The sequence below is a fragment of the Podarcis melisellensis genome (genome assembly GCF_964234715.1).
Source record: "Podarcis melisellensis genome assembly, chromosome: 7".
NCBI classification, from domain to species: Eukaryota; Metazoa; Chordata; class Lepidosauria; order Squamata; family Lacertidae; genus Podarcis; species Podarcis melisellensis.
The window spans coordinates 36,045,378-36,064,071 of NC_138539.1; the positions used below are offsets into that span (position 1 = coordinate 36,045,378).

An 18,694-nucleotide genomic window follows, 5' to 3' on the forward strand; every position below is an offset into this window, starting at 1 on the left:
ATTTTTATGTTGTGAACTGCCCTGTGATATTTGGATGAAGGGTGGTAGACTACTACTACTAATAATAATAATAATAATAATGGCAGCCCAATAAAGTTCTGAACAACAGAAAGTTCCTATGTAACTACAGTGATGCATGTAAAAACCTCACCACACAGATTGGTCTATTGTGTAGAAGTGGAGTGAGTCTGCACATCGGATGTGGACTTCCAGGCCCCTCTATCAAGCTACACCTCACACTGGTGCTACACCTGCACTACTGTGCAGAACAGAATAAGTAATTCCTAGAGCCGTTTTGGTACATAAATTGCATATCAATTAATAAATAATAGTACCTTTTAAAAAGTGGCCCTTCAGGCCTCTCTATCAGGCCTTGGTACTTGCCCCAGGCCACACTTCTCACTGGCTGTTTGTCTCGGGTGCTTGTGCCTTGTCACTGAACTGCGTGCAGAAACTCTGGCTTTTGCATGACTATGGTGTAGTCTACTGTACAAATATAAAAGTCAAACCAGTTGCTCTGCCTACATTTGCCCCACCCGCTACTGGCATCTGGCTTATGCAAGGCCACCCAAAGGAGAGTACAGCCCTTCGGCTTAAAAAGATTCTTCAGTCTTGGTATAGATTGCCACCTAGCAGCACCTAGTAAGCTATTTTTTTGGGGGGGGGGGGGAGACTACACTGCTTGCAAAATGCAAGAAATACAACTACAGTACGATCACCACCAATGAAATTTTATCTTCATTTTAGATAAAGTTTTGTTCTCCTTGAACTTGGGAAATCTGCTTTCTCCAATACATTGTTGCCAACATAAGAGTTATTGGTAGCATAATGACAATCTTTAAGTCATTCGGTCCAAACTATGTGTGAACTACTAGTGCTAGACAGAATCTGAAAAAGCTCAGCATGTTAATAATACAGCATTGATCGAACAACTGAATGTTGTACTTCTGTGAGTACAACACATTTTTTTCCAGACAACAAAGATATCTGTTCATCAATGATGATAATACTATGAAGTAGGACATTTAAAAAACATCCAGAGAATTATATGAAGAATTGCAGTAAGCAGACCAAAGATATTCAACAAGCCTCCAACTCGAGTTAAGAGTTCCACCGTGGTAACCTTGAGATCAACTGCAAAGGAGTCTAGATTGAAAAAGAACTAGCACATTGTAGGGCAGCTGAGACATGAAGCTAGCTAAATGTTAAAGGGAATATAAACATTTCAGTCTTTTAATCCAAGAATAGCTAATGTGATGCCCTATACATGTTGTGGGTTACAACTTCCACCATCCTGAGCCTAGGCCATGATGGCTGAGGCTGATGTATGCCAAAGCATCTAGAAACACTGTGTTGGGTACCCCTGTTTTAACTGGCATTCAAATCTAGAATTGGATATATTACTAAAAAAAAATTTCAAAAATGTCAAGTTGTTTTTTTGGCAACTCAGCTGACTCAAACCAGGATCATCAAATGTTAAAATTTTTTTTTTAAAAAAAATAAAGGTCATGTACTCAATATGCTACTTGTTATGGAGCAGGTTTTTAATTAACTGTTAATCCACACCATTTCAAAAGGCTTTCAAATATATATATATACCTTTTATTTCCAATGAGCATAATGACCATGTTAGAATTGGAATGCTGACGGGCATCTTCTAACCATGTTGTCAAATGGTTGAAAGTGTCCCTCCTAAAATGAGACCAAAACGCAAGTGAGGAACAATGCACAAACAAAAAATGAACAAAGCAAAAGTTTAAATATATATATAAACAGAAAATTTAATGACTTTACCGGTTGTTAACCTAGGACTTATACACTGGACAACTGATGTGCAGTGGAAGTCACTTTAGTTCCCTTCTGCTTCCACCACCAGTTGAAAACCAGTTTTAGACATTGAAATCTGTTAATGATTTAAAAAAAAACATACAGAAAAAAGCTAGTTACAAAAGTCTAAAAAATTCTGAAAGATTCTCACCTTGTAATGTCATACACTAGTAAGGCCCCTGCTGCCCCTCTGTAGTATGACCTTGTGATAGAACGGAAGGACTCCTGCCCAGCCTGTAGAAATACAAGATTCATAGTTCATTTTGTCTCCTGTGTTTCCTTGTGAAGAAAGTAAGAGTCTTGCATACTTACACTAAGAAGTTTATTGTGTAAGGGATTGGGGGGAAGGACAAAACCTCACTAATTCTGGAAAAGAGGAGCCACGAATTAAAAAGTCTACAGCACAGAACCATTGGGGAGGGGACTCAAGAACAAGACCTCTAAACCTTTTTTGGCAATCCCTGACAACCCAATTTACTGAATGGCTTCACAATACATGAATCATTATTAGAGTACAGAATGGACTCCTAGCAACTAAGCTCTGAAGACAAATTTGAAAGGAAGCAAATAACCCAGTGCTTCACATTTGAATTCAATAACTCCCTCCCTGGGGCAGCTGTTGACACTAGAATAAATAAAGCCCATTGTAAATAAATGATGAATGACATCTTTACGCCCACCATCTGCTGGTGTAAAGGTTGTAGGAAGGCCAAGGATGCAGATTTTATCCGTTATATCATAAACTGCAGCCAGCTTTCAACAGTCTTCAGATGGAATTCTTTCCACTAGCATTTTATTATAAAAAACAGATAATGGTTTTGAATTTGATTTTATATAATTCTATTGTACATTTAATCAATTTCCTGTGCTTCTGACAGAGTGCTTGTCAAAAGCATGCAAGAAGGTGCCTTGATTGCCACAAATGAAAAACATCAGATATCATATAAAAATGATTTTTAAAAAGAATTCTAACAGAACATCCTAAGTTAAAAATTGTATGTTAGATTTTCAAAAGGGATTGGTCATAGAGCTACACTGATGTCATCCTATAGCCCTCCTTTCTGCTTCAAAACATATGTATGGGTCATATATTTAACCTTTTTTTAAAAGCCTTGGTCACTATGAACTGGACATAGTAATCCCAAACACTGAATAGCTATATTCTATCACTAAATTATTTAGTTATTAACAGCCATAGAAAAGTTCACCCTGCCACAGATGTTAGGCAAAAGCTAATGCTTGCAATACTTGTAAGATTTCACCTCCCACTTTTTCTCCAGGAACTACAATGTTTACCCATTAACACTAAGGTGATTAGTACATATATTCAACCAAGTTGTTGCACTAGTGGAAGTCGGAAGGACCTCCTCCTTCTTCTACCTCCTCCCCAAACTTGGAGAACTCCAAGAACAGCACATGGGAGAGAAGGGGGAAAGATTTTACGACCAGTGCAAGCATTTTTGCTTGCCAGAGACAATCGCCTTCACATGGTGTTGCATTCCACCCATAGTCTTTTGTGATGGCAAAAAAGGAAATGAAACTTATCTCACATAAAGATAACTATGTCTTTAAATTTGCCAGCATAAGTGAAAAATATTTATAAACTGTTAACAGCATCTATGATGAATTTGTGTTTAAAAAATTAAAGATAAAGTATTAAAAACTATTCACTATGTAGCAGATATAGCATAATTCCATACAATGTTTAGGGAGTTTATTTCTAGAGTATTCAAGACTTTGAAAGCACCAAGAGTTTCACCAGATCTTCACCAAGTGCGATCTAGCAGCTGACCACATCCAGGCAGTCAGCAAAAATCAGAGATTTATGGAGCCCCTGTATGCATGCATACACATATGCATATGGAGCCCCTGTATGCATGCATACACAGAGGTAAAACTGCCAATCTATATAACTTTTGAAGTATCATCTCATTCAGGATCAATGGATGACCTGTGTGGGAGTCTTTAAATCATGTTTGCCTTCGATACCTGGGACAGGCATATACACAAAAGAAGCAGGTGTATACACATACACACTATTTCTCTCTCTTAAGCCTCCTCTGCTGACCATCAGTTCCATGTTGGGCGCGGGAAGGCAAGCCCAAGGCCTCAGTTACAAAACTATTTCATTCTCTTGTCATAGATAAAATGACATGACAGGAAGATGGCTATGTTTCTCTCAAACATTTATCTATCTATTTTAAGAGGATTCTTGTTTCATATGGAGAAAACTTTCAATCATGTAAGCTCCCTCTGCAGTTGTAGTGATAAAGTCAAGAATCAGGTTCATTGTGCCCTATCCTACTTGCAAGAACTATGCCCTAGTATAGCATTGTAAGAGAGACTGCATGATCAGAACCCAGAAGTCCCATTTAGGCAGCAAAGGTAATTCCCAGAAGCCAGTGGCTGGACCAGTTAAGAACATACATTACTGAAGGCACATGAGGGCTATGAGTAGCTTCAGACCATCCCAAATGTGTAAGAAGACTGTTTTACTTATGCTTTTGGTGTAAAGTCCAAAGCACTGAGTTTACCATCTTCCCTGCTGAGGTGGATGGGGGAATGAAGGAATGCACACATTTCAGAAACAGCAGGTATGCCGATTAGAGGTAGTTCTGGATACATATTTGCCATTAGAGCCCCAAGTGACCTTTGCAGATAGCACTGCTTCTTACCAGTTTCATCTGGTATGCCTGGTACAGAGGTGTTTGAATCAGGAAAGCCTGGCCACTGCAATCCATGAGAATGGGTAACCTCAGGACTAGACTACGGCACTGTGCTTTACGTTTGGCTGCCCACTGCCCTGGTCTAAAAGTTCCAGCTTGTGCACAATTGTGTTGCCAGATTGCTGATGGGGGCAGATGATTGATAGCACATGGCACCTCTGCTATAACATCAGCACTGGCTGCCCATATACTACTCGGCTGAGAGATGTGCAGGCTTGGCAAAAATGGGGAGGAGTAACCCAGAAAAGCTGGGAGGAAAGCCCTAAATGACTTGGATCCAGAATACCTTCAAGGATCACTTGAGTCCTTATATCCCACTTCAACCATCCTGAGGAGCACTGTTAGTTGTCTTGCATACCTTCCCTACTGGCTTCTAACAGAAGTTGGTGTTCTAACAGAAGTTGGTGTTGCCAGTTCCATGCTGTGGAATACCCCTCCAGCACAGATTCTGCAGGCAACCTCACTACTAATTTTTAGGAATCTCTTGAAAATCTTTTTATGCCTATTTATTTATTTATTAGAAGTCAGTCATTTTTATGACATTTTGTATTTTATGTTCTATAGTATGTGTATACACTGTTGTACACTTTTGTGATATTTTATGTACATGGGTGGCATAACTGTTTTTATAAATAAATTTAGACTACAGCTGAGAGCAGGAGTTTAGGATGTCTGCTAACTGGATCCCTGCACAAGAACACTCCTGCAGGGTGGCGATGCACCTAAACATTTTGGTACATGTTCCACTTGTATAGTTCCTATGAAACCAATACATACTAAACTTTTGCCTTAATATTTCTTTATTATAAAGGCACAATACTCTCAATAAATGAGCACTTTCCAGCTTAAGAAACATCTCATAATATTACTAAGCTACCACAGTGTAGCAAGAATTCAAAATTTGGTACTTCAAAAAACTGGTGAGTGAACGACAAGCCTGTTTTACAGTTGAATAAATGAGGCAATACAATTAAATGACATTTAGGCTGCATTCCACACCATAGCTACTAACTTGCACCCTCTTCCCTACACAAACCAGTGACCTAATGAATAACTACCCCTGAAATTAGGGATGCGGGTAGCACTGTGGTCTAAACCACTGAGCCTAGGGCTTGCCAATCAGAAGGTCAGCAGTTTGAATCCCCGCAACGGGGTGAGCTCCCTTTGCTCAGTCCCAGCTCCTGCCAACCTAGCAGTTCGAAAGCACGTCAGAGTGCAAATGGATAGGTACTGCTCCGGTGGGAAGGTAAATGGAGTTTCCGTACACTGCTCTGGTTTCGCCAAAAGCGGCTTAGTCATGCTGGCCACATGACCTGGAAAAACTGTCTGTGGACAAACGTCAGCTCCCTCGGCCAGTAAAGCGAGATGAGCGCCGCAACCCCAGTAATTCGCGACTGGACTTAATTGTCAGGGGTCCTTTACCTTTGCCTTTACCCCTGAAATTATATCAAGCTGATTCATACATATGCTTACTGGGTTTAGAGCTTGAAGTTTATCGAAAGAGAAGAAAAATTGAAGCTCTCCTCACTGGTCCTTTATCCCAGAATACGTAAACAATAGTTAAGATTACTTTTTCACAGACAGGTTAGCAGAAATCTTCTAAATAGCTCAAGGGAGTTAGAACAAACCCTATATCCATATACAGAGAGCTTGTTGATCCAGGATAAACAGGAATCAATAATGCTTGCAGCAGCTAGTATTATTTCGGATCATGGAACACGAACACACACACACACACACGGTCTAGAGTTTGCCTTTTTGGGAGATAGTTCACACCATTTTTTCAGTTTACACCATTTTTGAGTGTTTCTTTTTCTTTTTCTTTTACAACAGTTGACTGGTGCTTTTTTCAGAGTTTCAGTTCCTCGCTCCTGTTCTTTGAACCACAGTTTAAAGAAAATTTGCACAGAAAATTTTCCTACACTTACCGTATCCCATATCTGAAGTTTTATCTGTTTCCCATCAATGGTTATCATTCGAGCACCAAATTCTACACCTGAATAATAAAATAAAATGTTGTAACAGAGCTCCAACACAGCAATGAAATACTATCCAGTATCCTAAATGAAATCAGGATTTACTTCAACCTTTTTCATAGCAGGAAGCAACATTGTTCTTCATGCTTTCAGTTGGCTTTCCCCCTATACCACATACTGAAGAGTTAACAGACTTTTATACAGTTTTGTATTGTGTCATAGTTTTATACACTCATTTCTAGATTAACAGATGCAAAAAAAAAAAAAATGTCTTACAACAGAGGTAGAAAAAATAAGAACAATCTAAAAACCCACAAAGGAAGCATTTAGCATACCCAGTGTGGTGCAATAGTTAGAATTTTGGACTAGAACCTGAAAGACCAGGGTTCAAATCCCCACTCAGCCATGAAGATTACTGGGTGACCTCAGGCCAGTTACAGTCTCACAGCCTAACCTGACTTACAAGCATTCTGTGAAGATATAAGGGGGAGGGGCAGAGAACCATGTATGCCACCTTGAGTTCTCCAGAGAAAAGGTGGGATATAAACTGCAATAACAATAAAGGAAGAAAATGCTTTTTTAAATTATGACACTGCAATGTAGTTTGAAAATATTCAGAGGCAGTCACAAGCAGCTGCAGAATGTGAGGAAGTTTCAAATCTCTCTGAGTCAGACTCAAATTAAACTACTTAAATCCCTTCAAAGAAACCATCATTTAGGCTTAGAAGAGCGTTACAACTTAGATTTAACAAAATCTTAAAATGATATTTCCTATTCAGATAAGAATATTTTAGAAATTGTCAATTCTGACAACATTGTTAAGCTGAAACCATTTTGTATGGAAAACACACTCTTTACAAATTCAGCCACTGTAACTTTTAACAGTGGATAGTTGGATGTAATTTTGTCCAATATGAACCTGATTTATTTATTATCAGACCAAGCACCACTGACCCCTGCCACTATAACCTTGTAAATATATAACTATTAGTTGAAAGTCTAGGCCAGGGGTAGTCAGCCTTTTTATATCTCCCACCCACTAATGCATCTTTCTTGATGGTAAAATTTCCTTACCGCCCCACCAGTGCTCGATGGAAGGAGGATTCAGCTTGTGCCATAGAACCCCCCCCCCTACCGCCCACCTGGAATCCTGAAACGCCCACTAGAGGGTGGAAGGAACCAGGTTGACAACCCCTGCTCTAGACATTCCATTTCAGAACTTGATGCATGCAGTTGCCAAGGACCTTTACTCATTTACCTGCATAAAAGAACTTACCTATAGTAAGGTCGTGCACTGGCTGAAACCTTTTGTCTGTGAACTGCAACAATAAACATGATTTTCCAACACCTGAAAGGGAAAAAAATAAATTTCAAGAATTTCCAAATATAAAGTACTACAAAAAGTGAGAATATTTCAAAATTTCAGACTTCTTTACACACATTTACAAATTACTGATAAAACTACTCCTTGCTGTTTGCATAACATTTCAGAGGCCACCAAAAGAAACACAAAGGATAACAGTGAGGTCCCTTGGAAGTTGTCATGCTCCTCCGTAGCAACCAAATTACTAAATCCCACTCCTCCTCCAAAATCATATTCATTATGTACATTTACTATTCAGAAACTTAAGACTCTCACTTAGTAGCTAGTTTCAGATAGCCTCTATAGTTACTCTGCTGCTCTTTAAAAATATACATACTTTGTTAATGTGACTATGCAATTACAATATATACATATATGTAATGAGTATAAACATTTTAACCCTCTTATAAAACCAACTCTATTTTCATAAAACACTTTTCTGTTCTGTTAAATCAAGCACTGTATATTTGAAAAGGAAATAACCATTATTTAAAAGTACTTCAATATTGCTTAAATGTTACATTTGTTTTTTATTGTTTTTGCTCCACTTCCCACTATCCCAAGTCCTCTTTTTTTATTGCACGACTATACTTCAACTCAGGGACGCGGGTGGCGCTGTGAGTTAAACCACAGAGCCTAAGGCTTGCCGATCGGAAGGTCGGCGGTTCGAATCCCCATGACAGGGTGAGCTCCCATTGCTTGGTCCCTGCTCCTGCCAACCTAGCAGTTCGAAAGCACATCAAAGTACAAGTAGATAAATAGGTACCGCTCTGGTGGGAAGGTAAACGGCATTTCCATGCGCTGCTCTGGTTCGCCAGAAGAGGCTTAGTCATGCTGGCCACATGACCTGGAAGCTGTACATCAGCTCCCTCAGCCAATAAAGCGAGATGAGCACCGCAACCCCAGAGTCGTCTACGACTGGACCTAATGTTCAGGGGTCCCTTTACCTTTATACTTCAACTCTCCAATTTTCCTTCAATGTTTCCTTAGCATTATATTCAGCTTAACAATCGCCACTGGCCCCCAAATATTCCCATCTGTTATACTGTACATATGAACTTTGACTGGCTTATTCCTACAGTTTGAATGATATTATTATTCTATTATAAATTCTTTACTGTTAGCCTACATGTTGTGTTTGTATTGTTGTGATTGGTTCTTATTGCAACACAGGGGTTTGTTTTTGGTTCCCCAAATATTTCTGACAGATTCTTTCTTTCCTGGTTTTGGACTATCCTTCTACACTTGTGCATACATAACCCTGGTTACTATTAAAATGCACAACATTTGGATCCACTCACTCTTTGGTGTTCTTGAATCATTGATGTGATTCAACGAAAATAATAGTAGACTATTTGCAAAGCCTAATGACAAATTATGTCATTTTATAACCAATATCATTTCCATCATATGTATGAAATCATTCTGCTTTTCCAAGGGATCCAAAGCCATTGCACCATGCTTTTCATGCAATTTTCTCTATAATTCATGGCTGACATGAATTTGGTTCCTACTCCAAATAGGCATTTTCATACTTTCTCCTAAATTTCCGTTTGCAATTCTCTTTCCCATTTCATCATATGGTTACGGTAAGTTTTGTCTCTGAATGTTTGTGCATTAACACTTGACATAAAGCTGAAAACCATTTAACTGTGCCATTCCTTGTTAACCTTTCAAATTGTTTTACGGTTCTCGCTTCCTGTTTTTGTCTCAGTCCACTTAGAATACTTTTTATTTGGATGTATTTAAAGGTGGTGCTATCATTTGTTCCCTCATCTGTTCCCAAGTTCTTATTTTCTCTAATTTTTTTTAGTTATATAGGTGACCTTAAAATTTGGCATGAAAGAAGCATAAGTGGACCATTCATCTTCTATTATGTGTAATATTAGTGAAGTACAAGGTGCACTCTTTCATCATTCACTGCACCACCCGTGTCAAAATACTATTCTAAATAAGAGATTACAAATCCTCTCTTCTTACAGGCTTTTCTTCCTTATATTTTATTTATTCTCAATTTCTTTCTAGCCAGAAAACTTAAGATATAATTTTTTGCCACTCTTGATAGTTTTAAATGTAAGTAAAACAGGTATTTTACATCAGAATATGATGCAAAGTAGGACACTTGTTTTCACAAGACTTTTGTGGTTTTACCTCTTGCAACATTTTATTATTATTATATATGGCCTTCATCCAAAGATCTCAGGGCGGTTCACAAGATAAAGAGCACATAGCTCAGGTGTTGCTGAGAGAACTTCAAACCAGGACTGTGATTCAAATAGCCCTCAGTAGAAGTGAAAGAACTGCTTTCTCAGTCCAAGACAGATAAACATAAGCAATGACAAATCTAAGAAACTATGATATGTAGGAATCATGAATGCCCAAGCTCTATCATAGAAACTATGCTAGCAATGGACCAAACAGCTACAACATTTTGTCAGGAACAGACAGTTTGTGCATAACAACCAAATTTCCAGCTAAAAATGTATTTAATTCCTGCAAGGACCTACCATATGCCACTTTCACAAGGAAACTTTGGGGCTTCATATATTTGTACATGAAAGGGCTGGTTTGCATATGCATGTGAATCATCTGTCAACAATAACATAAAATGGCAACTTGCATGAGTTACACCTCAAAGATAAAAGAAAAACCCAGAGGTAGAATGTTCCTATCAAGAATTCAGACATTCTCAGTTTTAAGATCAAGTGGTATGAAGCCAATATGCATGCACAGCCCAATCCTATGTTATACAGTAATAGATAATAAATATGGTTTTATACATAAGCCTTAATTAAGAATTCTATGACCTGCATATAACCAGCTTCTTTACACAATTCATCCAAAAGCCACTGAAACATGTTACCTGCTTCAATGGATCTCCTGCAATGTAGGCTAGTAAACACTCCAGGTTATTAAAGGAGGGGGGAAAGTTGACTTTGGTGCAGTTTGGAATTGTACTTGAGGCATGGTTAAATATGGAATTTTCCAGCTTGATGGAAGAGGAGGGTACCAGAGACATGACAGACCCTCTTAAAATTCCTCTAAGGAGCACTGCTGTGAGAAAATTGACTTGAGCAGCAGTCAATCTATTCCCAGAACTGAGGCAGGGTGTGACTTCTCAAAGGAAGATGCATGTGGTAATTATCACAGCTCTTTGCTCTTGGAAGACTGGGAGGATATCTCCATTGATAGGATGATTATGTTGATCTGAGTAAAATTGTAGGCTGGTTAAGGATTGAATAACAATTCAATTTACACACAATTTCTGAAGTCATTTCTATATTCTATTCTGCAGCTCCACTTTGCACCCATTTTGACAGTCACCCCCCATGTCCATGGTAACTTCCTGCATGTTCTGCTTCCCACAGAATACTAACCACCCTTTTCACCTTTTGTTCAGTTACAAAGTTATCACACTCTCCTATTATTCAGACTCTTTCATGGCCCTGCTTTCATCTTCAACCCTATTCCCATGCCTCATACTTCCTCCTTTGTTGTAACTCCCCTTGCACTCCCATTTTCACCATCACTACTTTTTCTTCCACCCTTCTTACTGTTCTCAACTCTCCCTTGCATACAGATCACCACCCCCATTTCCATGCCCAGTCCTCTCTACTCTGGAGTCCCCTCTGCAAACATACTCCATAGCATGGGTAGGCAAACTAAGGACCAGGGGTCGGATCCAGCCCAATCGCCTTCTAAATCCGGCCCGCGGACGGTCGGTCTGGGAATCAGAGTGTTTTTACATGAGTAGAATGTGTCCTTTTATTTAAAATGCATCTCTGGGTTATTTGTGGGGCATAGGAATTCATTCATATATTTTTTCCAAAATATAGTCCGGCCCACCATAAGGTCTGAGGGACAGTGGAGTGGCCCCCTGCTGAAAAAGTTTACTGACCCCTGCCCCATACTAATATATGTTGCTGTATCTTTAAGATAAATAGAGTCTTAAGAGCAAGGTTGTCAGTTAGCTTATTCAGCTAGAGAATGTTAAGTTCAGTCGATGGCTGTTGTACATTTCGGGATGTTTGCTTGTTAATAAAATATCTGATCTAAATTACTACAGTGACTCTAGAATTTCATGCTGAAGACAACACATGGTACTAGGAGTAAAATATACTATAGGAAGGTACTATGGAATATTTAAAGACTCTGCATTCATTCTCTCTCTTCCATGAGGCAGCTGAGGAATGGAATAAGTTTAAAACAACACCCCCCCTTTCAGTATTTCTCCTTTCTTGCAGTACTCAAGGAGGGGCAGAAGTCTGAGTAAAGTGAGGGTGGACAGACAATGAGAGGAAAACCATGGTTTTAAACAACAGTAGAGGTTTGAGTAGATAAAAGATGGAGGGATTGACGTCCATTTTTCTTTAGGTGGAAAGAAATTTGGCAAATAAATCGGCTTGGCATTTCAACATTTGCCTGGCAACTACTGGCAGCAATATATATGCACACATGTAAGTAAGCAGGCTGCTAGAGGAGAGGCAGAATACATCACTTCTGTGCATTCAGCAAAGAAACCCTCCACACCAAGCACTGAAATGTACTTGTTGATCTAGCCTTTACCTGCCAGCCACCAGTCAGCTTGTAAAAAATTTCTGCAGACTAGTAATTCTTGTGGATACAATTTAGAATTGTGAAATTGAAGAAATTAATAAACTGTAGTAACAACAACAACAACAAAAACTTATTATAACAACAACAGTCTACCAATACACACATAAAATGTAAAACTATTTTTTGGTATGGGAAAACCTCTTTTGACCAGTGGCTAAGCTTCATGCTCTGGCACGGGGGGGGGGGTGGAGAGCAGGCAGGGGCGAGCTGGTGCACATCCAGGGGGAGTGGCGCGCTGGGGAGTGGCACTACCTGAGGGAGTGGGGGGAAAGCCACTATGGCACCCCACCAGGATCGCGCTGCTGGAGGCGGTGCGCTCCCCCTGCACTCCTCTTCCTTTGCCACTGCTTCTGAGTACTTTTTTTATTTTACCTTGATGTAATTTCAAAAAGGAATACAAGGGAATAAACAGAAAAGCCACAATCACAATTGCTTAAGAGCATTTCATTGTTGACCAATACATTGATTATGACTAAGCACCTACTTAAAAACAAAACAAAATAAAATTGCAGGACTTTGCAGCACAGTATCCGTATCTCCTCAACACTCACCAATCTGAACTGGTGCCATATTTTGTTTTTACTGCAAAGGCTCAAGAACAAGTAAATATGAACAAATTATGCCTGAGCATTAAACAGCACTTCTGCAATCTTGCATAAATGTCCAAAAATCTCTATTCAAAGGCAGCTTTCAGTCTACTTTCACTCAAAGCATCTACAGCTTCTTTCAAATACAAACAGCTAAGTTTACTTCACTCCTTTCCCTAGGGTTCAGACTGACCAAGAGAAAGATAAATGCAAGGAGATAAGAACTCCTTCCAAAAAGCAACACAAAGAACAGGGGTAGCTAACTTTTGTTGATGGACTATTATTTCCATAAGTCCTGACCATTGGTCATGCTGGCTGGAACTGATGGGAGTTTGGAGTCCAACAACATGTGGAGGGCAACAGGTTGTCCACTATTATCATAGAGCAAAGATAGAGTAATGAAAAGTTAAAACACTGTGAATCTTGAAAAAAGCACGAAATTTGTTAAGAGGAAATTTAATCAGCATTGAATCAAATATGGCTAAAAGTTGTTTGCTTTAAATGGCAAAGCAATGCAAATCAACACTGGCCTGCACATTAAGAGATGTGGGCCACTATCTGGACCTGGGGTGATTCTAGTTGCTAGTTACTAGAAAGCTCCAATGTAGGAGAATCCACAACCTCTCTTGGGAGTTTGTTACACTGTCAAATAGTTTAATTATCAGACAGTTCTTCCTGATGCTTAGTTAGAATCTCCTTTCTTGTAACTTGAATCCATTGATACAGATCCTACCCTCCGGAGCAGAACAAACTTGCTTCATCTTCCATGTGACAGCCCTTAAGATATTTGAGGAGGCTATCATATCTCCTTTCAGTCTCTTTCCCAGGCTAAACATACCCAACTCCCGCAACCGTTTCACATAAAGCTTGGTTTCCAGACCCTTGATCATCTTGGGCATCCTCCTCTGCACACATTCCAGCTTGTCAATATCCTTCTTAAATTGTGACACCCAGAACTCGACACAGTATTCCAGGTGTGGTCTGATGAAGGCATAATAGAGTGGTACTATTACTTCCCTTGACCTGGACACTATAATTCTGCGGCTTTTTTTGCTGCTGCATCACACTGTTGATTCATGTTAAGCTTAACTCATGTTAAGCTCATGCTAAGACCCCCATATGTACTGCTAATAAGCCAGGTGTCCCTCATCTTATATTTGTGCATCAGGTTCTTCCTGCCTAAGCACAGAACCTTATATTTGTCCCTAGTTTGTTGCTAGTTTGGGCCCAGTTCTCCAATCTGTTAAGGTCATTTTGAATCCCAGTTATTTCTTCTGAAGCATTAGCTACCCCTCCAAGTTTAGTGTCATCTGCAAATTTGATGAGCATCTCCTTAATTCTTTCATCCAAGTTGTTTATAAAGACATTGAACGACAGTGGGCACAGGAGAGAGTGCTGCAGCACCCTTAGTGAGCACACATTGGGTTCAGTCAACCAGCTATAAATCCACCTAACAGATACCTCATCCAGCCCGCATTTTACCAGGTTTTCTGCAAGAATATCATGGGCGACTTTGTCAAAAACCTTGCTGAAATCAAGACACACCATACCCACAGCATTTCCCTTATCCACAAGCTTGTAACTATAAAAAAAAAAAATGAGATTTGCCTGGCATGACTTATTTTTGAGAAGGCCATACTGGGACTTAATAATCACAGCATCCTTTTTTAAGTGCTCACAGATTGACTGTTTAATTATCTTTTCTAGGACCTTTCCTGGTATCAATGTAAGCTGACCTAGGTCTTCTTTTCTCCCCTTCTTGAATATGGGGACAACATTTGCTCATTTCCAGTCTGCAGAGACCTCACCTGCTCTCCAATAATTCTCAGATTATAGAAAGAGCTCTGAAAATACATTGACTACAGCACTCAACATGCCTAGCTAAAATAATTTTTAATTTACTTGTAGAATCTCCTGGATTCTGCTTGCAATGTTGAAATCAAATACTGAATATATGAAGAGATTGATTACATAGCTCAATCCTACACATGCTTACCTGGAAGCAAACTAGACTGAATTTAAGGCAGCCTTGTAAACAAGCCATGTTTCCTAGCCTGCCAATCAACACATCCCTATGTTGTTCATTTGTGAAATATAAACTGCCTGAAAATGAGAGGGCATATTTCAAATTTATAAAAGTTTCCCTGCCTGGTCACCAAATGACTATTTCATCTCACCATAGGCAACTAAACAAAGACTGTTTAGAAATGTAGCTTAACAGAACCTCTTTCCTAGTAACCATACATACAAGTTCTAGGCTTTAAGCCAATCTTGGTTTGTTTTAAAATGAAATATCACAAGACCTAAAGAATCAATAGAAGTGCAAATGCAGTCTGATCGAGTAAGTTCCAGTATGAACAGAAGTGTGCCTAGGAGTACAACATTGTATTACTTTGCTGACTGAGTACTTCCAGACTGCATAATACAGCAATTAGAAATTGAATCAGTGGTACCTACCTCAAATGAACTTTTATAGAATCAGACTGTAAATATGTTTGTGCCACAGTCTTTAAAAAAAAAATTTAAATGCATTTTAAAAGAGGAAAAAGTGACTGAAATATAACCTATTATGTATTCTAGAGCTGAGGAATCTTGAGTAAATAAGCTAAAATCTCACAGAGGATAGACAGAAGAAGTAAATGAAATACAGATACCTTTGTATTTTAGGGTTTCCCCCCTAAAGATAAGAGGAAGAGGAAAGGGAATAAGCATTCAAGAGAATGCTACTAACTTTATAATACAGTAGTACCTCAGGTTAAGAACTTAATTCATTCCAGAGGTCCGTTCTTAACCTGAAACTGTTCTTAACCTGAAGCACGACTTTAGCTAATGGGGCTTCCTGATGCCACCGCGCCGCTGCGTGATTTCTGTTCTCAGCCCGAAGCAAATTTCTTAACCTAAGGTACTATTTCTGGGTTAGAGGAGTCTGTAACCTGAAGCATCTGTAACTTGAAGCGTCTGTAATCTGAGGTACCACTGTGAAGGAATATGTTTGTCCAATCATATACTTGTCAAGAAACTTTCAGCATCACTCCTCACATTATATGGTGGCTAACATGTACTTTCAGCTACGTATACTCATGGCAGAAGCTTCAGCCAATTCTAGTTCCTTATGTACCTGTTTGATACATGCAAGGAGAAAATGTTGATATACCTCTTTGTGAATGTTTTGCACATATGTGTATTATATAACGTATTGAATTGGTCCTTCAGAGAAAGGATTTCTAGCCTTTGGATAAGTTTGACAGAAATCTCTCTCACACACATTCACACTTTTCCCAACTCAACTATTTTCATAAATAAATAGCTAAAATGAAAAAATAAACACTGCAATCTAAAAAGGTTGTTTTCAAATAGTGGCTGATAGGCATGAAAGTGTATTAGATTATTCAACACCATGTGTGACGTTTGAGCTTAATTCACTTGGGGAAACAAGAACCCCAAGTATTTATTCTAACATGGCAGTTGCATAGCACTTTCTAGTATTCAAACTACATCACATGCATTGTCTAGTTGTGATCCTTCAATTGCAAAGGAAATCAGTATCATTATATCCTGTGCTGCTGGTGGGGGGGGGGGGAATGGAGCAAAGAGTAGCTTGTCTAAGGCCACCTACTGAATTTATGCAGAGATGATATGCATACAAGATCCTTTTTTATTGGTAGCTCAGTCTCTTAGGTCACTATACTGCATCTATCATGCTAAATTCCATCATGTTCAAGTCAGAGAGATGGCACTAAAGGGCCTCTCCATAAGGCTCAGCTGCAACACCACCAACTTTTGGCTCCTCCTCTCCTTGAACTCTTCCTTCCAGCTGGCCATTACAAGAATTCTGTCACTTAAGACCCCCGTTTGATCCTTTCTTTTCTGCCGGTTTCCCCCCTTTTCTGCCCTGTCTTTTACATTCTATACCGGAGGAGTAGAGTAGGTTTATTACTGTCACTTTATAAGCTTTTTCGGCTAAGGAGTGGCAGCAAATACTTTAAACCAACGTCCAGGAACAGAGCCACGACCAATGAACGGTGGAAGCCACTTTTATCTGGTAAATTTTCTTGGAACGTAAAACATATCCAGAGGTGGGGAGGGTGCTTTAGTTACAGGTCAGTGTATCTTTGGGCAGAGAGCGATTAAATGGTGTGATCCTTTAGGGCCTTGCTCCGAAGGCGTGTCTGACAGGCCTGGAGTGAGAAGTCTTGGCCGAAGGCCCAGCGCGTCTCGAGGCCTTGTCAAGCCCACCCCCGGAGGGGGTGTTATCACCACTCCCCTATTGCCTCACCGAAGCGTCCGGCGTGGCCAACGGGGCTCTTCGGACGCGTCCGAAATGAGGTCAACGACAAGCACCCCGCCCGCTGTCCCGAGGCCCCGGCTGCACCCATTTCAGGGCCGCCTCCGCTTCCCGGGAACTCTCTGGGTGGAGAGGCCTTGAAACCAGACGGCAGCGAGGGGGCTGTGGAGGCGCTGGCAGCCGAGCCCTAGGCCTCGCCAGGCCGCGGGCGGGGCCCTGGGCCGAGCACCTCCCCCTGCCGAGCCCAGTCACCACCACGTCGGCGCAGCCAACACTGCGGAAATGGGGCAGCCGAGAGGCGTTGCGCAGGAAGCGCCGAGGCCGCCAGCAGCGCAGGCCCCTTTTAAACCTTCCCCGGCGGGCCGCCCTTACCTGTGTCCCCGATTATGATGTACTTGAAGAGATACGCGTAGGCCATGTCCTTCCAGTCGCCGCCGCCGCCGCCGCCTTCCTGCGCCTCCTGCTAGGGCTGCTCGCTGCTTGGTGACGCGGCGCGCACTCCCCCGCCCCTCGCTGTCAGGGCTCGCGCAACGGAAGGTTCGAAACCGTTGGCAGCGGGCCCCCCTCCTCCAGCTCCTTCCAACCGCCCTCGGGCTTCTGACAGCTTCCCTCAGCGAGCCTCCCACGCCGGCCTTCCGCGTGCGCCTGGGCGCCTCGCCTCCCCTTCTTTCTCCGGCCGGGCCTTTGGAGGTGCCTTCAGAGCGTCCCGAGGAGCGCGCGGTTCGGACGGAGGGCCGGTGGGAAGGCGGGCGGGGGTGGGGGGGAGAGCGAGGGAAGCAGGAACAATAACAGGCGCGAGGCTCCCGAACGCTCCGGCAACGTCACGCAGCGCTCTCTCCGCCGACCCGGAAGTGCTGAAGCAGCTGGTGCCTCGGCCTCGGCGTGCGGGCGAAGGGGAGGATCCCTGGGAGTGATGCGAGGGACGGGGCGGCCGAGCGCCTGGCGCCTTCGGCCTTGGGGTGGGGCCCGAGGCTCCTGGGCCGCCGCCCTGTCCGCTGCAGGCCGAGGAAGAGCCCTCGCTGCCTCCTGGAGGGAATGGGCGCTGCGAAGCGCTTCGTCGCCCCGGCTCTGGCTGGAGGACTTCAGCGGCCTCATCCTGGCACAGCAACATTCGCACTTTTAAGTAGGGCGAGTTGGGTTTTTTTGGAGGGGGAGAGGCGAAGGAAGTAAAACAAAGGCACCATACGGGCTTGCGGATCGCCACATCACTTCTGGCAGTTTTTCAGATTTCCCTCTGGGTCCAAACGGAATGTCAAATGTGTCGCTGTATACAAAACGGAGGCCATGGCAGCGGCTGGACTTCTCCTGCCTTC

At 41.4% G+C, this 18,694-nt stretch overlaps 1 protein-coding gene across 1 annotated transcript in view; it reads right to left on the minus strand.

The window, feature by feature from the left end:
- Window positions 1–18,240, minus strand: part of RAB2A (RAB2A, member RAS oncogene family) — a 32,814-nt gene extending 14,574 nt beyond the window's left edge. The window contains exons 1-5 of the mRNA XM_081917663.1: window positions 17,754–18,240; window positions 7,806–7,877; window positions 6,482–6,549; window positions 1,979–2,061; window positions 1,600–1,692 (exon numbers count right to left, since the gene is read on the minus strand). Of these exons, the coding sequence (XP_081773789.1) occupies window positions 1,600–1,692; window positions 1,979–2,061; window positions 6,482–6,549; window positions 7,806–7,877; window positions 17,754–17,799 (362 nt within the window). The 5' untranslated portion in view covers window positions 17,800–18,240. The remainder of the gene's footprint in view (window positions 1–1,599; window positions 1,693–1,978; window positions 2,062–6,481; window positions 6,550–7,805; window positions 7,878–17,753) is intronic.
- Window positions 18,241–18,694: the final 454 nt, after the last annotated feature.